The 24,112-nt window shown below is 54.1% G+C and overlaps 1 protein-coding gene across 3 annotated transcripts in view; it reads right to left on the bottom strand.

Annotated features, from left to right (window-relative positions):
* The window catches only part of RAB11FIP4 (RAB11 family interacting protein 4), a 117,125-nt gene that overhangs the window by 5,833 nt on the left and 87,180 nt on the right, over window positions 1-24,112 (bottom strand). For 2 of the 3 annotated variants that reach the window (XM_077852092.1, XM_077852093.1), the window contains 11 exons: window positions 11,020-11,240; window positions 9,212-9,406; window positions 8,533-8,667; window positions 8,138-8,173; window positions 6,964-7,063; window positions 6,574-6,677; window positions 5,283-5,423; window positions 3,734-3,815; window positions 2,917-3,054; window positions 2,658-2,816; window positions 1,328-1,471 (listed from right to left, as the gene is read on the bottom strand). In XM_077852092.1, the coding sequence (XP_077708218.1) occupies window positions 1,328-1,471; window positions 2,658-2,816; window positions 2,917-3,054; window positions 3,734-3,815; window positions 5,283-5,423; window positions 6,574-6,677; window positions 6,964-7,063; window positions 8,138-8,173; window positions 8,533-8,667; window positions 9,212-9,406; window positions 11,020-11,240 (1,455 nt within the window). Of the gene's footprint in view, window positions 1-1,327; window positions 1,472-2,657; window positions 2,817-2,916; window positions 3,055-3,733; window positions 3,816-5,282; window positions 5,424-6,573; window positions 6,678-6,963; window positions 7,064-8,137; window positions 8,174-8,532; window positions 8,668-9,211; window positions 9,407-11,019; window positions 11,241-16,445; window positions 16,675-24,112 lie in introns of those variants that run through there. The other variant, XM_077852094.1, reaches the window with a different exon arrangement.

Here is a 24,112-nt window from a genome sequence, read left to right as displayed (position 1 = left end):
AGGCAGGTCAGAGACTCAGCAGCGACCCAGTACCCCACGACAGAGGGGCTAAGGAGACTCTGGGCAAGGCAGCCCCAAGGCCAGCCTCAGCACTCAGGGGCCAGAAACAAGCAAAAGCAGTAAGAATACACACCAAAGGTGTGGCCTCTGCAGATGCCCACGCCCCACCCCCAGGGATCAGAATTGGTCTGTGGAGTGACCCAAGCGTGAGCAATTACTTGGTACAGGCTGAGAACACTGGCCAAAGACATCTACAGTCAAGAACGACTTCCAGGGACACCTGGGTGGCTCAGTGGTTGAGTGTCTGCCTTTGGCTCAGGCCATAATCCCCAGGTCCTGGGATGGAGTCCTGCATCGGGCTCCCTGCAGGGAGCCTGCTTCTCCCTCTGCCTGTGTCTCTGGCTCTCTGGCTCTCATAAATAAATAAATAGATAGATAGATAGATAGATAGATAGATAGATAGATAGATAAAATCTTAAAAAAAAAAATGACATCCAAAGTCCCAGGGCCTTAAGCTGGGACTCCAGGCCACCTCTAGCTGTTTCTTCTACCTGAAATGGCCCCTTCCTAACCCCTCCCTGCCACTCCCCCAGCACAGGTCCATCCTGACGTGTCCTTTAGGATGTCCCTAAAAAGCTGGCTCTGGCCCCAGGCTTGATCCCTTTGAGACTAGGGATTAGCTCTTAGCTCTGCATCCCAAGCCCAGACTAAGGGGTTCGGGGACTTCTTAGGATTCATGTTAAAATGTAACCAGGGTATTTTGGAGGCCTGATCTTTTATAACCACACCCTGGTGGGGAAGAAGGAATGGACTTTGGTTCTGGAGACCTGGGTCCTCTCTCCACAGGCTGGGTGACCTGTGTCCTAGTTTCCCAATCTGTGACATGGAAGTGTCCAGAAAGCCTTTGAGGTGTCAGAAGATATACTACAAGCAGGTGCTCAAGAATGCTAGTGCCTTTCCCCCTGTGGGCTGGAGAAAGGTGAGTTCTAGCCTCTCCTATACTAGGAGAGGTTGATGGAAACGTATTGGTCAACTGGCCGTTTGGTATGTTTCTGGCAGAGCTAAGACTCAGACTTCACTGTTCCCAAACCCATGCTTCTCCCTGCACAGGCAAGGAATCAGAGCTGATGTAACTCCACCTAGAGCCAGGTTCCCTCACAGCTCAGCATGCTGCAGGGAGCTACAGATGGGGACTCTCAGGAACCAGGCTCTGGTCTGCTTTTTCCACTTGGGGCAGCCTGGGGCTTCTCATCACAGCACATGGGGATAGGAAGTGGCTCACAGAGGAAGGGCCAAGCTCCAGAGCAAGAACGGGTGGGCACGTTACCTCATCGCGAGAGGCTGTGTCTATTTCTGCAGCCAGAGACTGGGCTTTGGTCTGGGTAGCAAAGAGGTTCTTTGCTTCATAGAGGCTGAGGCTCAAGATCTGTCCATTCAAGTCATCATTCTGATCCCGCAGCTTATGATTCTCCTGTGGAACAGGACAAAAGCAGTGTCAGCCCCAAGAAGTGTCCAGAACCCACCAGAACCCACTTCTTGGCATTCACAGTCTCCTGACTCCAACCAGGACCCTCCCCTCAGGCGTGAGTCTTGGCTAGCTCAAGATACCCAGAAATGATGTGGCCTCTACCAGGCTCAGGGGGAAGGCCTCGGTCTCGGGAGGTCCTGGGGACCTGAGGAGGAGTTACAGGCCCACTCAGGAGCACTAACTTTCCAGAAGGGGCAGGGCTCCTGGCCATCCCTTCCTCCTTGAGGGTGGGTGAGCCAGCAGAGGAGCTCCTGAAGTCCCATGTGGGGACCCTACCCACTGGGTGGCTCCTTTTCCAACACCAGTGCTCCATACAAGTGATGCTCTGGGGTCCCTGGGCTGGCAGGCTGGCTCTGGGCTCCTCCTGTACCTAGGTTCAGGATCCTGCTCTGGGAGAACTCTTTCCAGGGACAGTTTTGCCCCCGAGTATGGGTGGCCCCACAGTGCCCTGCCCAGACCCCATGTGCCAGCACCATGGGCTAGCTTTTGCCCAAAGTCTCCTAATTGCTCAAACCTTGGACTTTGGGTGCCCTGTCATGAATGTGAAAGAGCCGGGGTTTTAGGACTGCTGTGGGATGCTGGTGAAGCCAGCTCGGGGGTATAATCTATACAGCAGTTTCCTGCCCCCCCGGGGTCAGGCTAGGCTGAGTGGGGGCTCCACTTGCCATCACTGCCCCGCTTGGTCTCTGCCCCTCCTGATCCTGCTCCCCAGTCATGGAAGTGCTCCTGGGAACCATCTGAAATGGAACCTTGGGCTCGGGATCTGCTTCTGGGAGAACCCAACACAGCGAGACAGCGCTGTGCAGCTGGGCAGGGTGGGGTCTCATTCGCCAGCCCATCACCTAGGACAGCAGAGTGGTGTCTATTTCTTCTCATGGCCTCCAAGGAGAGCCCCTGGGGCTCGCAGCAGACACGGCCTGGAGGCCTAGAGGCAGGCAGGCCACCTTGCCAAGCAGGGAGGTAGGGCCGAGCAGCCCCGATGGTCAGGCCGGTCAAGGGGAGCAGACGGGAGCAGACGGGAGCAGATGGGAGCAGACGGGAGCAGACGGGACTGCGTGTGGGAGGGCGGTGCTCCAGCCCCCGGCCCCTCAGAGACCCGTCCTGCGGGGCCCGAGGCTCCGAGGCCTACCTGCTTGAGCCGCTTGACCTCATGCTCCAGCTCCACCTCGCGGGCCCTGGTATTGAACTCGCCCAGGCCAGAGGACGAGCTGCGACCCCTGCCCGGCCGCTCGCAGTCCAGCTTGAACATTTGCAGGTGCTCCAGCTCCTTCCGCAGGTCCTCGATGAGCTGCATGGGAGAGAGGCGGGCTGGGGGACGGCTGGGGGAGCAGGGCTGTGGGATGAAGCCCTGGTGCCCCCACCCCCGACCGCCCAGCCCGGGGACCCACCTCCTGCGTCGCCTCCCGCTCCTTCTGGAACTCAAGGCGGTTCTGCCGCAGCTTGTCCATCACGCGCTTGTACAGATCCGTCTCATCCTTGAGCCGCAGGCTCGTGTCCTCCAGCCGGTCGGACATGCGCTGCCGCTCCTGGAGGCGGGGGCACCGGGGGCACCGAGTCAGGGAGGAGAGCTCCCAGAGAGGCTCACCCTGCCCCGGGACCGGTGTGGGGCTGGGAATCCAGCCAGCCCCCTGGACGGGGCCCTCTGAGTCACTGCTTAAGGAAGCTGCCAGGTCCCTTGTGATTCTAGGGAATAACGGCTAAAAGATGTGAGGCCTCTGAAGTCCTCCAGCGGTGCCAGATGAAACCTGAATCAGGTGCAGCCAAACGAAAGCTAACCTCCTTCTCTTTGGTTTATTATTGTTTTCCTCCATTATATAAGAAAATATATTCACAATAAGAAAAATTTGGAAAATCAGAAATCTAGGAAGACAAATTACTATTCATATTTTATTGCTTTTTGTTCTTAAGGCAATTTTTAAATGATTTCATTTATTTATTTGAGAGAGAGAAAAAAACTTGTAGGAGCAGAGGGAGAAGCAGACTGCCTGCTGAGCAAGGAGCTGGATGCAGGACTCGATCCCAGGACCCCAAGATCATGACCTGAGCTAAAGGCAGATGCTTAACCTACTGAGCCACCAAGGCGCCCCTAGGGCAATAATATTAGAATTCCAGAAACTAGCAACTAAGGGTCTCTGTGGACAACACTGCCTCTCTGTGGATTCAGCTCCAGATCCAAGTCTGAGAGATGCCGCGACCTGCTCTCACCTCATCCAGCTTCTCTGTCTGTGCCTTGAGCCGGGTCACTGTTGTTCTGAGCTCCACATTTTCCTCCTCTAGCTGCTGCACTCTGCGGGGGAAGGAGAAAGACAAAAATGTCAGCAATGGAGGTGATCTTACAATAGACAGACAATCTGCAGCGATCCTCTGCTGCCTGGAGGAGGAAAGATGCCAGAAAGCAACAGAGAGCGAGAGACCAAGAGAATATGAATAGTTGTTCCAGATGGTAACACAGCTTTGAGCTTCCTGTCATCCGAGGCAAAATGGTAAAAACAATGAATCACCATCCTTATGTTTTTGATAAAAGGAAACATTCATTTGTGAATAAGAACATGGGATTCTTTTTGCACGTATCCTTAGAGCCTCAAACAACAGAGGGGAGGTTTTCCTGCTAAATAGAGTCTTCCTGTGGCTCCTGTGGCTGGGCCCTCCTATTAGAACTCACACTGGTAAACCAATGACAATATTTGCTTTCTCTCCCTGGCATCTCCCCCCAGGCTCTTTGCTTGGCTCTCCCGGCAGCCACCTCTGACACCCACGGGGACTGGTTCTGGTGGTCATAATCCTCTGTGTTAGTGTTCACAGGATGCTGTCCTAACGGATTCCATGAGGAGACACAGCCCAGGTACCCAGGTCGCCTTAAGTGACCCGAGGGGACGGCAGGGGAGCTGGGCTGTCAGTGGCACCAGAATAGTGTAGGGTCATTTCTCCACTGACTCCTACAGAACATTCCCTCTCCTTTGCACTTAACACTTTCTTCCTGGAGCGATGGCCTCCTGACCTCCACTGCCCTCTGGGCTCCCCAGGAGCACAGGGGTAGCCGTCCTCTCTGCCAGGGAGAGGTAGCTTGTGGGTGGCCTTCCTGGCCTGTAGTGAGGGCAGTCCTGGGACTTTTTCATGGTCTTTACGTGTGTGTACTACTCTGATATGCAGCATCTCACCTGCCCTCACAGTCACTCAATGGGGCAGGAAGGGAGGGATGACAGATGGGGAAAGTAGGGCCCAGGAAATGACACGGTAGGTCCAAAGTCATGGAGCTGAAGGGTGACCAACCCAGATTCCCAAGCCAATACTCCTCTCTCTGCCAGCCTCAGCTTCCAACAGCTATCCCTGCAGCCCAAAAGCCCAAAGGAAACCAGGCCCTGCTTTTCCATTGACCTTGGTCCCGAGGACCCAGGGTCCACACACCCAAGTGTTCAGGGTTGGGGAGAATCTGACAGCAGGGGGAGCCCCGAGCCTGGACATTAGACCCACTGTTCTTCCACCTGTTCTCTGGTTGATAGACAGGAGTGTTATTTCCAGGTGTACCTAGTATGAGCAATGCTACTACGATGATTCTGTTATATACTTCCTGGCAAACGTGTTCAGCTGCTCAGGGATCAAGAGGAGAACTGTTAGAACGGAGGGCTTTCCTCCGGGCTCAGCATTCCATCTATACAATGGGGACCGTGCCTGTCCCATAGGCCTGGACCAGGAGTGGAGGGTGCAGCCGCGGGCAGAGGGCTCTGCGGGGAGGCCGTCCCTGGCAGGGGCCCACCTGGTGTTGAGCAGCTCGATCTCCGTGCTCTTCTCTCTCTCCAGCTTGCTATAGGCTTCACGGTGTCGTCGTGCCTCCTCCTCCAGGGCCTGCTCAGCCATGGTCTCCTGATCTTTCACCATCTCCTCCAGCTCATGCACCCTGAGGAGAGGGGTGCGCACGCCAGTCCAGGGCCAGCTCTCATGGGTGGTGTCTTCCTGCCCTATCCCTGGCTGCAACTACGGGACCCCTCAGCCCTGAGACCCTGGCTCAGCAATAGCCGGGCTGTGGGAAGTGGCAGCATGTTCGCCAGGCCTGTAGGTCAGCAGCTTCACCAACAGATGAATTAGGGACACCCCAGCATGGAAGGAGAGGTGGACCAGGCAAGCATGCCAGGAGGACCTGGCGGTTGGTCCAGAGGGGAGCAGGGCTCCACCGAGAAGGTGGCATTCCCAGGCCAGGCACAGGGAAGGATGGCAAGCCCTGCCATGGCTGCATGAAGCAGTCCTCAGGCCTCGGCTTCTCCTTTTGCTCTCCTGCCTGGCCACCACCCCTCTGACCAGTAATTCAGCTATGGGAGCCTTGATTCCAGAAACAGGCAAGTCCTTGGATAGTGACCCAGAGTGTGCCAGACCCAGGAAAGGGCCAGGTCCTTCTAGCAGCCTAGCTGGCATATCAGTCTAGGGCACATTTCAAGGTAATAGTCCCTCCAGGAGGCTGACTTTCTAGGGTGCATAACAGAACCCATCCTTGGGCCCTATAACGTTGAGGACCAGACCCTGGGTGGGGATCAGTTTACTGAGTTTCATGCCAACCCGTGAGGACCTCTACACTCTACATACACTACCTCACCACAGTCGTGGTCAGTGGGCCTCTGTCAGAATGAGGGGCAGCAATGCCTGGACCCTTTCACTAGCAGAGGTGCAAATCCCTGACTCACATCAGCCTCTCCCTCTACAGAGCTTGTCCCCAGAAGGGGGGTCAGACTATCATCATTGTCAGTCAGAGAAATAGGGGACTCCTGCCTTTAGGCTTGCCCTGGTGCTGCAGACCTGGAGGTCAAGGTCAAGCTCCAACCCATTTCTGAGTTCCCAGAGACCAGTTCCCCCTGCCATCCTGCATGGGCAGGGCCATGTAGCAAGGGGCTGATGCATCCCAGCATCTAGAGAGGAGGGGCAAGACGTGTAGGTGACCACGCCCTGCTTTTCTCAGGGGCCCTTACAACAGAGACTGCCATCTGTTCCCCAGTCACAGCCAGGCTCTCCCCCAACTTCCACCCCACCCCCGCCGAGCCAGCCCCCCCAGCCCCAACCTGTGCACCAGCTGCGTGTTCTCCTGCTTCAGTTTGCTTTTCAGGTCTCCGTTGGTCAGGCTGTCATTCTCTAGTTCAGTCACCTTTTTTTCCAGGAAGCTCACCTGCAAGCAGGAGGCAGAGGTGGGGGTGGGGGTCAAGGGGCCTCTGAGCTCACAGGACAGAGAAGCAGAAACTGTGGAACGGACGGCCAGGCCCTCCAAGTGTCTGTGCATGAAGGGTGGTAAGGGCAGGGGTGTGTGTGCTCACATTATAAGGGCCACCCATCCCCACTTCCTGGGACAAAGACGGTCTCCGTCTCCCAGGTCCCCAGACAGCTGCTGGAACACTCCCCACCACCCCCAGGGGCATGCACTCATCAAGCCCCACCTCTGCCCAGCCAGGACCCACCTTCTCGGTGATGTCATTGTCACAAGAGTCAATGCTGTCTCGGAACAGGTCCTCGGTGCTACCATCGCTGCTACTGAAGTTGCTGCTATGCATGAGCTGCCTGAAAGGGGTTGAGGGGGGTGGAGGGCTATAGAGGCCGGCCTCTGGGAATTGGGATCCAGAGCAGGCTATGCACTGACAGGGGACTAGGAACCCAGCCATGGAGGCTGTCCTCACCCAGTCAGGGGAGGAGAGTTGCCTGACCTCTGAACTTAAGAGATCATCTGGTTCAGGATGGTAGATGGGCTGCTATACCCCTCCAGGCAGATATGGCAAATCCATCACGGCTCTGCCTCGCTGCTCAGTACCCCTCTTCATGCCAGTGTTCTAGCCAGTAACTACCCAGTGACCAGAGCGGGCACATGAACCCCCCGACCACCTCCCTCCAGCTGTAAACCTGCCCAGTGAAGACAGACTGGCCCCACAGTGCTGGCAGAGGGTCCTCTCGAGGCCTCCCAGCAAGACTCAATCCCCTCCAGCAAACCAGCTCCTCCTGCATCTCTGGGGACCCTGGGAAGGGGCAGAGAGAAGGAGGCCCACCCAGACTCAGCAGGGCAGCCGGCTGGGTGGGTCTACAAACAGGCCAACATTGGCCGAGGGAACTCTTGCTAGAGGCAAAACCCAGCTACCATTCTCCAGAGGCTCCCACTTCCTGCTCCCTGCCAGGCAGCAGCCATGTGTCTGCCAACGGGCTGTCCTGTCCCAGTTCTGCTCCTGAGCCAGGGCCTGGGCACTTGCCAGCAGCTCCCAGGGCCCAGGGCATAGACCTAGGCCAGCCTACAGGAGAAGCTGGATCCTGAGATCCAGGGTGGGATCCTTGGAAGTGAGCTGTGCAGGATATAACCTGGAGCCAAGTGACCAGCTCTAATGGGGCACCCTCGTGCCCAACCTCAGTCAGCAGGAACCCCGGGAGGCACTGGTACAGCTGCTAGTCCCAGAGAGCAGGGAGCCACCCCACAGCCATGAGATGGGCTGTGTCTCCCTGGGTGTCCCAGGTGTGCCTGCCTGAAGCTGAAACAGCCAGGGGCTTGGGCGAGGCCAACTGCTCCTGGCACTTCTTTTTCAGAAGTAGACCTCATCTGGCTGCTCTGCCTGCACTTGTGGGATTCTTCATTCCCCCAAGGGGGTGCCTTACCGTCCGAAGGCTGTGCTAGAGATCTTCCGGTTAGGGCTAGAGAGAGAGAGAGAGAGAGAGAGAGAGAGAGGACAGTCATTGAACAGAGGGGGCTCCAGTACACTCCTTACTCTGCTGTGGCTGCAAGAGACCTGAGTACACCATGGAGCTTTGTCCCACCCACTGCAGGTGGGCCCTGAGTAGAAGCCCCAAGTAATCAGCTTGGCCCTGAGTAGAAGCACCTTGATTTTCCCAATGCAGAAAAATGCAAGCTCCCCGGGATCAATCCCACTCTGACAGTGCTCTCACTTGCCACGACAGAGTGGGGCCACCTCGCCTGCAGCTTCCTCTTCTGGGTACCCCCTGCCCCACCTAGCCCTGGTCTCCCATCCCTCTGCTGGGTCCTGGGGACTCACCTGTTGGCCTTCAGGTTTTTCAGCCGGGCTTCCAAGTCATTCAGCAGGTTGATTTTCTTGCAACACTGAGAGCAGTAAACATCCAGCAATTCACTGTTGTAGGTGTGCCGCATTTTCCTTGGGGTCTGCCCCGCACTGATTGAGGAGAGAGAAAGAAATCACCTCCTGCTCTCCAGTCTGGTGCCCTACTCCATCCTGCTGAGCTTGTTTTACAAGATTCTGCAATACACGTGAACCTTTTGTACGTGCATTTAGGGGCAGATGAAGTAGAAACACAGCAACAGATCTTCCCTCCCTCAAAACCCTCAGAGAATAAGCCAATGAACAGTACCCATTTCACAGATACAGCAGCTGAAAACTAATGGCAGAGTAAGTCATGACTAGGTCTGTAGGTCACCTGGAAGGACCCTTCAACACCAAGGTGCTAGGGAGCAAGACAATGAAGACCCCAGAGTCTGCAGCCCCCCACGTGGGTTAATTCTGATTCTTCCTCAAGATAGGAGGAGAGATAAAAAATTTTAGACCCCGACCAGAGTGCCGAGGCAGCGCCCCCAAACCCCTGGAGCAGAACCCATGTAGCTGAGGACTCCGCCCTCTGAACCCCCACCCCAGGATGAGCTTCGGTTGGTTCCACCACTTTTCCTTGTACCCCAAATGCCATTCAAGACCACGGGGCCACCTGGAAGACACTGAAGATCCCAGGTCTGAGTAGACATTGGTCCTGGTCTCGTCATCGGGGCAGGGGCTGCTGGGGGCACAGTCCACATCGTCCCCCTCCCCATAGTCTTCAAACTGCTCCTCGTTGCTGATAAGCGAGGTGGTGGAGTGTGTGGAGAGGTCTGACGTGGTCATGGATGGAGCGTGGCCCAGGGACCTGGGTGTCAGAGGAGGAGAGAAGGCGGCCGTTAATGCAGCCTCGTTCACAGCTTGTACTGGCGAGACCAGCCAGCCTTCCTGGAGGTCAGTCGGTGCCAGAGATCAGAAGCCTAGTTGAGTTTGTGCTTCCTGACCTGGTGAGTACACTTTGGGGACCTCATCCTAAGGGAAACCTTTTGCCACAGAAACGGTTCCTACACGAGAGATATCCAAACCAATGATTCTCTAGAGCAGCAAAGCACCGCTTAGCACCTAATGGTTTCCCTGCATTAACTCACCATAAATCATAATAACTTATGTATATAAGATTATATATTCTACATTGCTAATACTAGCAAATTGAGTGATCAAATTACAGTTGCAAAATTATAACATGGATTAGGAAATAAAATGATCAAATTATGGATTATCGAAATGTTGAAAGGTCTGTAAAAAAAATACTAGCAATCCTATGGGAAAATTAGTACGAATTAAAAGTTACATGTGAAAACTTAAGTTATAGAAAGTAAAAGGGGTCTACAGGATAAGAAAAGTAGGGCATGAAAATATTTCCGTGGTGGCAGGGCTGGGGTCTGGGTGGTGGGATTACAGTACGTTGGTTATTCCCCTCCATCCTCCCCACTTTTCTACCTTTCTCACATTCTGTTTAATTGGCTGGGACTCTAACAAGAAATTAAGTCTTAAAATAAATAACAGCGAGCTGCCAGGTGAGGAGGCGCTTCTCCTGATTTACAGAGGGGACTTCTAGTCCAGAAAAGCCTCTCTACAAAGAATGTGGGTCAGAGAGCCTAGGCCTCTCTCGGGGGCCCCTGCGGTATGACCTGTGACCGTATCAGGGGCTGGCTGACCCGGCCTGCAGCCTGAGAAGGAAGCATAGCTCATCACCTGCCAAAACAGATCTTCCCTTTAGTTGTCGTGAGGTCATGTCTGCATGGTGTCACTCATAAATGATGGTTTTTCTGAACTACTAAGCCTCCACACTCCCAGCTGGGCCACCGGGCCAGGTGGCAAGAAGCAGGGAACCAGTTAAGGCAGTAATTCTCAAACTGTGCCCTTGAGGGTTCCCAGTCTCTATCTGAAAATCAGAGTGTTGATGATAGGGCACAAGAGAGGACCCTCCTGGTACCTCCACCCTGTGTTTTGTTTCGTTTTTAAACTTACTTATTTGTCCTCAGTTCCTTAGAGCCTTGGGTAGAATTCATCATACCCCTCAGCTCTTTCTCCTACACATTTTACTACAAGCCAGCCCTGCTGGGTGCCTCTTGGTGATGGGTCCCCAAAACACAATGTGAATGACCAAGTGGCAAAATGGTGAGCCAGAGGGTCAACAGGTCTGTGGTCCCTGACCAGCTGTCCTTGGTGGCTGGTCATAGTATCACTCACAGACTGCTCCCACTGAGAACAGCTGGACTCCCAGAGGCCCTGGAGTCTGAGAAGCCCTGCACTGAGAAAATGTATAGGAAATTATATTTTTAAGGTCAAAAAAATGATTAAAAATTGACAATTTCATATGGTCAAACTGACACCCCCTCTCCCACCCTCTCCAAATCTCTGGGGTGGCCATGACCATCACTTTCTGATATGTGGCGCTCCAGACTAGTTTTAACTCACTTGTCTTCTGGCAGGAACAGGCCCCCGAGCCCTCCATCCTTCTCTTCGGCAAGCGATCCCTCCAGGCTCTGGGTGCTCTCCATCGGGCTGTCCGTGTCTGACTCTGGGGGGCCTTCAGCGGGGGCCAGTGTCATAGCCTCCTCCTCGTCCTCGGGGAAGAAGCCGGGGCCCCTGGGGAGGAGCTCGCCATCAGCGAAGGTAAGTCCTGGCACCTCGCTTCCCTGGGAAAGACAGAGAGGAACCCTATGAGTGGGGCTGGGTCCCCGGGGCTTAGCACATCTCATCAGACTTCAAGGATGTCAGCAGGGATTGGGGAGCAGGGGAACCCAGACCCCAGGACCTTGAGGGTAACAATACCTGGCAGGTGACCTGTCTTGGATCTCTCACAATGACTGTCTCATGAGAGCCTCACATAGCCAGAACCCTGGGACAGCCATCCATGGAGAAGGGCCACAGGCAGGCCAGCTATGTCGCTCAAGGCACCTGGACAGCTTGTCAGGGTCTGCGTCACAGTCTGCACAGGCAGCCGAATGGCTCCGTGACTGAGCTAAGGGCAGAGCCGTAACAGATGGCCACCAGGAATGACGACCCCGACAGAGCAGAGCTGGATGCAGCAGGGTATGGGGATATCCCCTAGCACAGAATCTCCCTCCGTGATTCGAGGCCTGTCAAATAACCTCTGTGAACCGCAGTTCCCTCCTCGGTAAGTTGAGAGGGACGATGGACTAACGGGATCACGGAGTCTCCGGGGAGGACCTCAACCAATCAATCCTGGCCACAAGACACGGTGCCAGCCCGGGAGGGACAGTCTGCTGTGCCCCTCACAGCCATGCTGGAGAGGAGGACACGAGGTCCTTCGATTCTGAGCTTGGGGTGGGTCCCCAGTGCCCAGCACACGGCCCACCACGTCAGTTCGGGACAAATGTTTGCTTGGCCTTTTTGCTGAGACCACCTGACAGGTTAAGGGCTCTGGCCTGATTCAGAGTTTACCTCGTCTGAGAGGCAGCTCCTGACAAACCACTTCTTGGGGCTTCCACCTGCACCTGTCCAAGATGAGAAGCCTTTCCCCAGGCTCTTTGGGGTGCTCCCTGGCGAGGGCTAGTAGAGCCTTCCACGACAGGGGGTTCCTGCAGCCCCAGGACTGCAAGACGGGCAACAGAACAAAGCCTGTGAAGAGCCTCCAGGCGCCTCAGACAAGGACCGGACCAGGGACATCCAGGGAAGGTGGTCAGCGACAGGCCTGGCTGGGCCCACCTGGAAGGGTGCAGTCCCCGCTGCTGGTGGGGGGCAGGCAGCCCTCCTGGGGCTCCCTCCCCACCAAGACTTCCTGGCAGTTAGTGGGCTTGGCTCCTGCCGTGCCACGACTCGGCCGAGCGCTGGCTGGATTGGCAAGTCGGCACCAGGCAGCCAGGCGCCCCGACTTGAGGCCCAGGGGCCGGGTAATTAAAACCACTCCCAGTGTTCGCACAGCGCTTTCCACCTCGAGGCCGCTCATCCGCCCCACATGGCTCCCAACCTCACAGGACCCTGCACCCTGGGCAAGCTCTTCCTCTGCAAGCCCGAAGCTGCAGCCCAGTTCTGGAGACAGAGCTGAGAGTCCGTGCAGAATCTTCTCCGGGCTTACGACCGCTTCAGAACAGCGATCCTTCTCCCCAGTTAATGAACCAGGGAATCGAGGCTCAGAAAGTAGCCCGCCAGAAGCCTGGCCAGCAGGCGGAGGGCCACCTACCTCCACCCGCCCCCTGCTTGGTTCCATTTATCAGTGATGCGACCCACACTTCATGGGATTTTCAATCTCATGGTGACAACGAGAAGATTGTGCATCACAGGAACATATTAGGAAGTATGAAGCCTGGGCATTCTGTCCCTGCTGCCCGCTTCCCACCCGCGCCGGGAAGCTGCCCGGGCCAGTGCGCGGACCCTGGAGAAACCAGGCAGGAGGGAGACAGCCCACCCAGGAGAGCAGGGCACCTGGCCGGGCAACGCATGTGCTCTGTTCCTTCCTCTGCAAGCTTTTTGCCTTCTCAGCCACAAGGGCAGGGCTAGCACTTGCTAGGAATGCCCGCCTTGTGGCTTATAGGAGTCCTTGGCCACTTCGGGTTCTCAAAGCCCCATCAGTTGGGTCTCCTTCCCCCCACCCCCGCACCCCGTAGGTGAGGTGACTTGCCTGGGGCTACACAGGAGTTGGTGGCAGGGTGGGACTGGACCGTGAGCCACCAGTTCCTATGCTCTCCTCAAAGCTTGGCCAGCACGGGGTCCTGAGGAGGCTGCTGCCCACCCCCACCTACAAGTTTGCAGGAGGCAAGCAGGGCACCAAGGAGCGACCAGTAACCATGCTCCCCGGGTGTCCGGCCTGGGCTGTGTCTGATTCATGTTTGTCTCCTTGGAGACTGAGACATAGAGGCCCAGTTTTTGCCGGGCATGATGCCCAGAGACACCCAACTCACTATATGCAGGTGGGGACCATGACCCCATCTCACCTGATGCCCCAGAGCAACATACCCACTTCTGACAGCTGGACCAAAAGAAAAGAATGGCCTGGTTCAGCCATGGCTCTGACTGAGCAGAGTCCACATGTGCCTGGTCCTTCATGATTGTCACAGCAGCCGGTCTGTCTCCCACACATATCCCCATCCAGCTCTGACACCAGCCCCGGGAGAGCCAGAAGACGTGTACGGGGCAGCGATGAAGGAGTCACAGTCCTAGTCTGACATGTGGGGAAGATGGGGCTCAGGGTGGGCAGGGACTGGCCTGGAACTTCCCTGCTACCCAGCGCCCTGCGCACACGTAGAGCCAGGCTCTGGACATGCACCGCCCCCTTGCTACACACACACACACACACACACACACACACACTCACTCACTCTCAACATACAGCCTTTTCTCTTAAGATCAGCTGCCTTCCCACATTAACATCTTTCCATTCAACACACTGTTGTTTACCCAAAGCAAGTTAAAATTTTTATAACTTCAAAACCATTTTTAGTAGTTTTCCCCCTAAATTCAAATAATATCAAAACAGCTGTAAGTAACTATATGCCCTGGTTGGCCTGGGACAGTACTGGTTTGGCATTTGTCCTGGAGAGAAGTGGCCCTGCTATCCCTGCTCCATTCTTCTGGGCCCTCTGGTAAAGGGAAGGGCATAGCACCAGGCCTGGGAGGGGTGCTGTGGAAGTGAGGATGGCCTGCTCTGATCCCAAACACCTCAGGAAGGGAGGCAAAGCACAGCAGCTGCTGGAAGGTGCTAGAAGGCTACTATTCATTGGTTTGGAGACTAGGAAGTATGCCCTACTCAAGAGGCTGGGCCTGGGGAAGTATCCAAGACCAAGGTTTTCTAGAGAGATCGAGGGCTGAGGCTGAGAAAACAGGCCCTATCCAGCTACTCTGGCAGGGCAGGCCTGTATCACCAGTGTCCCCTCTCCTCACCCCTACCCTGTCTCCAGCTGGACTGGATGCAGCTGGCCCTGGCTAGAAGAGGGAGCCCAGAGGCACACAGCCTGCCTGTGGGAGCACCTCTCCAGTGAGAGTGCCTTTACCCACCAGCGGGCTCCACAGTCACCCTTCCTCTGTAGGAAGCTGGCACAAGCCGAATTCAAAAGCTGGTTAAAAAAAAAAAAGCAATACCCATGGTAGGAGAGGGCATCCCAATATCAGAGGGGCCAACCATGTCCCTCTGTCCACATGCCCAGAGGGGGTGTGGCAGGGTTCAGACACGATGACTTTATTTGGTCCTCCCCATCACCTGGCCCTAGTGGGATGCCACCTCCAAGTCACACATACCACCTATTTCATTTTCATGGCAGCGAGAGCACGGACTCCAAGGGACCCCACTTGCACATTCCCTGAGAGAAGGAATACCCTAGGGGCGCCTGGATGGCTCAGTGGTTGAGCACCTGCCTTTGGTTCAGGGCGTGATCCCGGGTCCAGGGATGAAGTCCTGCACTGGGCTCCCCTTGAGGAGCCTGCTTCTCCCTTTGCCTATGTCTCTTTCTCTGTGTCTCAAATAAATAAATAAATAAAATCTCAAAAAAGAAGAAGAAGAAGGAGGAGGAGGAGGAGGAGGAGGAGGAGAAGGGGGAGGAGGACCACCCTAAAGGGGTAACGCTGGAGATGTCTGCATCTGAAACCCCAACAGTCGGCACTGTGGGGAGCACATGGCAGGTGATTGGCAGGTATCTGTGGAAGCAAACTACCCCGCAGAACGGGGAGCTGGGAGGAGCCCACTGTGGCAACCCCGAGGCCCAGGTGCCCATCTGGCTTGCTCACAGGCCACCATGCAACCCTGGAGGAGTTGTTCAACTTCTAGGCTTCATCTAAAAACAGGGATGGAAATACCCACTGGCAAGACTGCCACAGAGAACCTACATAGAACAGGGCCTCACACCTCACAGATGCTGGGAACATGGCAGAGAGGAGGTGGGGCAGAGCTGTGTTGAGAGCAAGCTCTGGAGATGGACTGACTGGGTTCAAATCCCAGCTCCACCACTCAGCTTTGCAACCTTAGGTTTACTGGATCCCCCATGCCTCAGTTTCCCCATCTGCAGAAGGGAGTTAAATGTCATCAGGAAACAAGTTCGTACACATTCTAAGCACACATAGAAAATGGTCAATAAATCTGAGCTATTATTGTCTTCACTGTTGAGAGAAGACAACCAGGGGTGTCTCTAGGCCCAGTGGCCTCTATCCAGGCCCCGGGACCCTATCCCTTTGACCCCCAGTGACACATCAGGTGGAGGTTGGGTGGGTTGAACTTCTGGAAGCCTGAAGTTTGCAAGTTCCAGAGATGCAGGTGCCTCTTTTCTCCCCACCAGGGCCATCTAATAAGTGTTAGGATGAGACTGCCTGGGCAAGGGAGTCCAGCAGGCTCTGAGGCTCTGGCTCATCCACCCCCAGGCCTGGCAGTGGCTCCACTTCCCAGGCAGTAACTCAGAGCCAAAGAACAGCTCTGTGGGGACAGGGCTGGGTAAAAATAGCTTGAACGGGCACATCCCAGCTTCCCTCGCAGCCAGGCACCAGCAGGCACACGTGGAACCCCACTGCAGGGAAGGTACTGGGTGGGAGGGGTGGGGGGTGGGCACACACCAAGCCTGGGGCAGGAGAGAAGCCAGGATGCTGTCTGGGTGAGGCTGAGCAGGCTAGGGGGTGAGATGGGTGTGTGGTGGGGCTGGGGATGAAATCCCTCATCATAAGCCCAGCCAGCCCTCTGCTCAGGAAGAGTGACAACAGGCCTGCTCAAGGCCTAGCTGGGTCTTCCCCACGGGTAGCAGAAGACTAAGGGGCTGACTTGTGGATGCCAGTGCCCCCAGGTCCAGAGAGAGAGGATGGGCTTACCTGGGGCTGGGATCCCCCAACCCGCCACTGCAGCTCCAGCACCCATCCAGGCACGGCAGCAGCGGAGATCAGTAAGCAATCCAGGCTGTACCCACCTCCTGTTTGTGGCGGCCGACTCCTGCACCGAAGCCAGGCCTTGCTCTGCAGGCAGGAGGTCGGTGCTCATCGGTGGCTGATAGGGTTCTGGTTCAACAAAGGGTTGCTCAGATGCCAGTCAAGGGGTGAGGGTGGGAAGAAAGGGGGAGGTAAGTTTCCACGCAAGGAGGCTGGTGCCTAAGCCTCGACTTCTGAACAGAAAGTAACCATGGCTCAGATACAAGGCCCCGGCTCCTCCCCAACAGGGTCAAGGGTAGACACAGGAGCACCAGGTCACCAAGCCATCAGAGTTCATTTATCTCCTGTCCTGGCCAGCCCTGGGGATGGACGGCTTACAGTAAGATGAAAGCCCAAGCATCCACTCTGACTGAGGAGGCCGATTCAAGAAGACAGAACAGACTGCTGTGCTCTCATCCCCAGGGGCAAGATCAGAGAGTGGCTGGGAGCTCTGCAGTGAACTTCCTTCCCTGGCCCCTGCAGGGAAGTACTTAGTCACCCAGTTTTACAGATGGGAGAAGGGAGGCCCTCGGGCAGACGTGGTTTAGTCCTGGATGGGCCCCTCAGGCTGGCACTGAACAGAAGAGAAAGAGAAAGTAACGCTGGTGTTTCTCAACGACTCCCATGCCATTTGCATAAGAGCAAAGGCACTCAGATAAGGAGGCCCTGCTAGTGCACGCGCCACCACTGTGGAAGTGGCGGGGAAGCCCACATGCTCTTCTTTTTGATGTTTTTATTTTTAAATTTTATTTATTTTTAAAGATTTTATTTATTTGATAGAGAGAGAGAGAGAGAGAGAGAGAGAGAGAGTGATTTGAAGGAGCAGGGGGGAGGGGCAGAGGGAGAGAGAGAGGGAGAGGCAAACTCCCTGCTGAGCAGAGAGCCTGGGGCTCTGATCCCATAAGATCAAGACCTGAACCAAAGGCAGACACTCAACCACTGAGCCACCCAGGCGCCGCCTTTTTGATGTTTTTTTTTTTTTTTTGATGTTTTTAATTGCAACTCTTGAGCTGTCTCTCTCCCCAATCTCACACTCCTCACCCCTCCCCCGACCCCCAACAGACGCTACTGTTAAGGTAGTGTCACAGGAGTGCAAGACAAAGACAGGGCTTGATGTAGCTCCCAGAAAAACTCAGACATGAGGATGTCCGATAGCCCCCTGGCAGCAAATTTCCAGCAGGGTGGCAGAGTAGAGGGACTGAGTATTAAGGGGGCTAGTATTTCCCCAGGAAGGGGCTGAAGAGAAGAGTCTGAAGCAGACCCTGGTGGTGTCCACCCAGGCACTGGCCAGAGGTGTCTGGTCTGCTTGATCTGCATGTCAGGCCTGCCCCAAAGGCCGTGGGGTCCAACTTAGCTGGCATCAGAGATGGAGATCATTCAATGTCCATTCAGATCTAACCGGCTCCCCTTGTCCATGTTCATCCACTACCCATCTGATCACAGCAAGCTTCTAGGAACGTGCAGGCGTCAGGGAGAGGTGGGCTGCCCAAACTCACTGCCAGAGCACAGTTCTCATGATAAATGGATCAGCTGGCCTTCTGGCTCTTCGTGTCCATCTAGGGATAATCTGTGGGAATGGGTGGCACTCAAGCCCCAGGATGAGGTAAGGGCCAACAAGATCTGGCTTTCAAGCCCATTAGGCTTTGGGCCAGATCCTGGACCCCATTGGAAATGCCCATCACAGTGGGGTCAGGCGCTGCACCGGGAGACCCTCCAAGCCCCTCTTCCCACTATGCCACTTCCATTCCAATAACACTTTGAAGCATGTCAAAAGTCAGCACTTAAAAATAAAAATGAATTATTGACATTCTAATGGAGAAAGAAATGGAATAAAAAATGCTTAAGTCATCCAAAAGGAAACATGAAAAAAGGAGGAAAAAAAGGCCAAAGATCATAACTCAACCATAGTAGCAATGCATTAAATGAAAATGCAATAAACCCAGTATCCCTGAGTAGCTCAGTTGATTAAGCATCTGCCTTCAGCTCAGGTCACAATCACAGGGTCTCGGGATCAAGCCTGCATCAGGATCTCTCTCCCTCTGCATCTTCCGTGGCTTGCACACTCACTCATACTCTCTGTCTCTTTCTCACTCACTCTTTCTCTCAAATAAATAATAAAATCTTAAAAAAAATAAAAAGAAAATGAAATAAAATTTACTATTAAAAAACAAACCCCATCAGACTAGATAGAAACAACAACTATGTGCCATTTACAAGCGACATAGTTTAAACATTAGGACACAGGCCAAAAGTAAAGGAATGACAGGGCACCCAGCTGGCTCAGTGGGTAGAGCATGTGACTCTTGATCTCAGGGTCAGGAGTTCAAGCCCCATATTGGGCACAGAGCTTACTGTGCCCAAATAAATAAATGAATGCCTAAAGTTGGATAATTTAACTCATCTCTCTTGATAACTGATGGAGCAGACAAAAGAATTAGAAGGGAGATGGGAGGTATGAACTACACAAATGAGACCAGACACAAATAGCACAGTGTACCCACATGTAGAATAAAACCATCAGAGCGAAGGTTGATGAGGAACTGCATGCTGGCACAGTACCAAAGAACCACCCTCCACCCTCTTTTAAACACCCTCCACCCCTCAAAATCTCTATCGTGGAGAAAAATCGGCTATTGTCGCTTTATAATCAGTGATCAAGCCCAGAATCGCTAATTGGGAACACTTGGACACTGGCCTCCTGACCGGACTCAAGATGAAGGACACAGCCTCACCTGTCATGTCATCTTAACCGAATACTCAATTCTAATCATGCCTTAAGATCTAACCTCTACCCCCCAGGAACATGGAAGAAGGAGGAATGAGTTACCGACCACCACAGAGAAATCACCAGGCAGAGGGTATGTGGGGACTTCTACAAGACCACTGCCTGAGCTTCTCAAAAAGGGAAGCTCATAAAGAAGAGAGAAAAGGATCTTCCTAGACCAGTGGTTCTGAGACTTTAACATACATCAGAATCATACGGGAACTGTGAGCTCAGATGGAATCAGAGCTTCTGAGTCAGTAGGTCTGGGGTTCCTTTCTATAGGTTGAAATAGGTTGGTTTTTTGTTTTGTTTTAAGATTTTATTCATTCATGAGAGACAGAGACGGAGAGAGAGAGAGGGAATGAGAGAGGCAGGCAAAGACACAGTCAGAGGGAGAAGCAGGCTCCATACAGGGAGCCCGACATGGGACTGGATCCTAGGACTCCAGGATCACGCCCTGGCCGAAGGTGGCGCTAAACCGCTGAGCCACCCGGGCTGCCCTGGTTTTTTGTTTTAAAGGTGCATTTCTAACACGTTCTTGGGTGATGTCAATGGTCCCAGGACCACACTGTGAGAACCCTTTTAGATTAATCAAGAAACGCCAAAGCTAAATGTTAACCTTGGTTAGATCCCAGTTCAAACAAACAAGTAAACCACCACCTAGCTAAAAGGACCTATTGAGGTCTCAATGGAAGCTAGAATATGGGCTAGATATTGGATAATATTAGGGAATTATGCTTACTAATTATGCTTGCTAACAGTTATAAGGAAAATAACTGTTAGTTTTGATAATGTCTTGTCTAATTTTCTCTTAAATGGTTTAGGGGGATAGAAGCTACAGAGATAAAGCAAATATGGTAGTGGCACTGAAGAGCAATTGTGGGTGTGCAAATCCTTGCTGGGGCAGTCTTCCTCCCCAGCCAGCTCCACGATGGACTATCCTAGTTGCAGGGGCTGGTTTGGGTTCCACGTGAAACACTGTGGGGGTCCTCTCATGTGGCTGATGGAGTCATGTTCACTGAAGGGGCTAGATGGTGGGCTCTGGAACCATGGGGGCTGGGAACCCCCCCGTAAAGCAGTGCTTCAGGAAAACCTCGGGGAGTCACGCAGCTTTGGTGGCCCTGCCCTCAATAGCTTCCCTTAATTGGTTCTTACAAGTCTTTTTTATTTTTTTTCAGCATGTTAGCAGAAAGATATATACATAAAACATGAAAGATGCTTGCCCCAAACTTGCTGAACTGGTTAAGGAAAAGCGTAAAATCTCTGACAAGTTTAGCTCCATTTAAAAGGAATGTGCAAAAGCGAAGCCTTCCTTAAAGGATGCTATATCCCAGAGGCCGAAGAGGCAGAAACAGGGAGCCTGGTGGGCCCACATGACTCCACGGGTCAAAACCCCACAAGTTCAATGAGGAGCAGCCTTGGTTCCAAAGGATCAGATCAGGCAGCCATAGTAGTTCAGGCTCTAGAAGGTGAACCACGAGTCAGAACATTGGAACCTTTTCTGAATATAGCACTTGGCCAAGAGCTACCCCAATGGGCCTATCATCAACCCTGGGCCTTTGCTTGCAGGCAGAGCTGGCTCCTATCCCCTCCACTCAGGGCTCTCCCTGGATGCCAGGCTCTGCTCGTACTCCTCTTTCTCCACCCCTTGGAGGATGGTTCCAGAAAACTTTCTGTTATGGGCTAACCTGGGTCCTGTCACCCCCTAAATTCATATGTCGAAGTTCCAACCTCAGTACCTTGGAGTTTGACTGTATTTAGAGACAGGGTCTTTAAAAAGGCAACTACAGGGCACCCCGGGTGGCTCAGCAGTTTTGGCGCTGCCTTCGGCTCAGGGTGTGATCCTGGAGACCAGGGATCGAGTTCTGCATCGGGCTTCCTGCATGGAGCCTGCTTCTCCCTTTGCCTATGTCTCTCATGAATAAATAAATAAAATCTTTAAAAAATAAATAAATTTTTTTAAAAAGGCAACTACACTAAAATGAGGTCATCATGGTGGGCCCTAACTCAATCTGACTGGTATCCTATGAGGAGTAGATTAGGACATACCCAGGGGGAAACACACACAGACCATGTGAAGACACAGGGAGAAGACAGCCAATTGCAAGCCAAGGAGAGAGGCCTCAGAAGAAACCAACTCTGTTGACATCCTGATCTTGAGTGTTTAAGCCTCCAGAATTTTGAGAAAATTAATTCCAGTTGTTCAAGCCAGCTCGTCTGTGGTACTAGCTGTTTTGGCAGCCCTCGTCAACTACCACCCTCTCCTTCCCCCACTCAGAAGCCTGTGTAGAGTACCTTAGGCCCCACCTGGCTTTGTCACCCACCTTCCCACCCTGATAATAAAGGCAAATTCCTTCTAGGTCAATTCAACTCAACCTCCAGAGAGAACTACTGAACCTTAGAATGTCATCAAGAGACTTGGGTTTGTTTTTGTCTCTCCTCAAAAGAAATGGTATCTTCTCTCTCATAACCATTTTGAGATACTGCTATTTCTGGAGACTATTTTGCTGAAGCTTGGTGCATCTATAATTATCAGGATGATGTTTCCTAAACACCATGTATATAAATCTAAGTAGATTATTTCTATTTCTTGTATTCTCTCAATAGTATAGGTATATTTTAACTTTAAAGGAAAGCATATGTGCAGTTCAGCCAGAGACATTTAAAACTGCAAAGGCAATTTTTGTTTGCCCAGGACTGTACTTAGTGTAGTTATAATACAAATGTAAAAGTTAGTTTACCTAAAAAGTGAATGCTTTACAAGAGAAGAGATCGGCAGTTAGCCCTGGAACCACAGGCCCATGCCATGGTCTGGTCCTGGGGCAGGCCACCTCTGTGGCCAGGAGCACTCAGTAATTGAGCAGGATATTACCAGTTTCTCCATGCCAGACAGTATTTCTGGTTCCTTGAAATCCAGTGCATATTTCTTCCCTTCGCTGTGGTCAGTTTGGGAAGGAGGGCCCTTACCACTCCTGGGACACGTGGGCACCTCACTCGGCTGAGACACCAGCCTCCCTCAGGCATGGCCAGAACTGGAGCCCCCCCATCCCATCCCCTTCAAGGCTGGCTGTCCAGGGTCAGGCAGACACTGAAGCTGAATCTGGCTAAGTGACCAAGGGAAAACCGCAGGGGAGGTGGCCCCAGGGTGAACTTCTGTTCCTGTAGGGACCAAGCCCTTGACGAGTTATGACCATCCTAACAAAGCCCCGGGTCCTGGGTCTGAGTGCCCCAGTGAACCGACGTCCTGAACAGAAAGGATCCAAGGAGGCCATCTACCCTAACCCCTGCCCCCAGAAAGAGCCAACAGTCTTGATTTTCAAGTGAGAATGTGGACTTCAGAAGCAAACCGTTGGAGATTAGGAAAACAGAACTTAAATTGCTTCCACATCTGGAAGCCGAGCCCAGCAGCCAGCCCCAAGAATTCCAGGCATGTCAGCTGATGGAGAAGCTGTAAGTCAAGGGAGGTGTTTCCTGTGAGCCAAGTCGCTTCCACAAAGCACCTATCCAAATTCACAAGACCTGTCTACATCAAGAAGCGGGGGGGGGGGGGGGGGGGGGGGGGGGGAGGTGACACAGGACAGCACCTCCCCCAGGGCCCGTGTCTGCTTTACCAAGGTGGTCTCATTTTCTTCCCCCAAATCCCCGCAAGTAAATACTGCCTCCTGACAGGTAAGGACCCGGTGTCCGGAGAGTTGAATCCACCTTGCCCCAAAGTCACGATGAGATTTTTCTCTATGGCCCTGTGGTCACACAAAGAGGTAGAGCCACATGAACCCGAACCAGGAACTCCCGACGTCAAACACCGTGTTGAAATTCTCAAAAACTTTCCCAAGTACACGCCGGAAAGCTACAGTTCCCGCCCGCCGTGGGGTCCGTGGCTCAGAAAACCACAGCCAGGTGTCGGGCAATGCAAATGTCAAAGGCGAATTAGCAGGCCACAGGCTGCTAGGGGCACACAACAAGGCCTCTCTTGGCTTTTTGAACAGGCAGCTATTTTGGGCTACAAATTACAGCTTTTAAAGATGTGGCTGTTTGAAGAGAGGGCTTAATTACTCACACAGTCAAGAGTTTGCGGGGCTGGCTCTGGGGGCTCCGTGTTTTCCCAGCACGCCAGGGAGGGCGTGGAGAGGAGCAGCACAGCCGGTGGCCCTGGCCCGCTCCGCCCCTCCGGGGGCCCAGCAGGCAGGTGGGGCCCCTGCAGGTGAGGGGGGCGAGCTTCCCGGGGGAGGCCGCACCTGCATGGAGCCCGCCAACTGGGGACAGCTGCCCACCTCCCCGCTTCTCTGCACAGAAACCCTCGGGATTGGAAGGCCAAGCAGCGCGCCACCGAGAAGGCAGCTCCTCTGCTCCCCTGCCCCACAGCCCCCCCACCTTCGGGCACCTCCCATCGTCCCAGAGCCCCAGCCCAGCAGGCTCCGTTCAGCAACTTCCTTCTGTCCTTCGGCCTCTGCCAGGCCCAGCTGCTCAGGCTGGGTATCCCGGGGCTGCCGTCTCACCCAGGGGCTCGCTGGAGCATGGCTGGCCAGGGCACTGCTCAGGGGCCCTGAGCCGGGGAGGGGGAGCCGGCCCAGGTCCCTTCCCAGGCTCTCCTCTGGGAGGAACAGGTAAGAGCTCTGGGTCTGACCCCACGCCCTAGCTTGGGGCTCAGAGGGAGGAGGTGCCCAGTGGGCATACAAGGCTGCCGAAGGCCCTGCCAGCGAGCCCATGGGCTCCCCTGTGGCTACAGAACCAGGCCCTGCCTCAGACCAGCACACATAAGCCCCGCGCAGCTGCTCTCAGCCTCGGGACAGGGTACCGCCACTCCCTGTCCCTTGTACCCCACGCTCGTGTTCAACACAAACACCCCCACGCTTTGGCACACACCGCTCCTTACATCTGGACACAATGTCTCCCCGGGCCACACAG

This window comes from Canis aureus, chromosome 16, assembly GCF_053574225.1.
Source record: "Canis aureus isolate CA01 chromosome 16, VMU_Caureus_v.1.0, whole genome shotgun sequence".
Lineage (NCBI taxonomy): Eukaryota > Metazoa > Chordata > Mammalia > Carnivora > Canidae > Canis > Canis aureus.
This window is presented reverse-complemented; position numbering and strand designations above follow the sequence as displayed.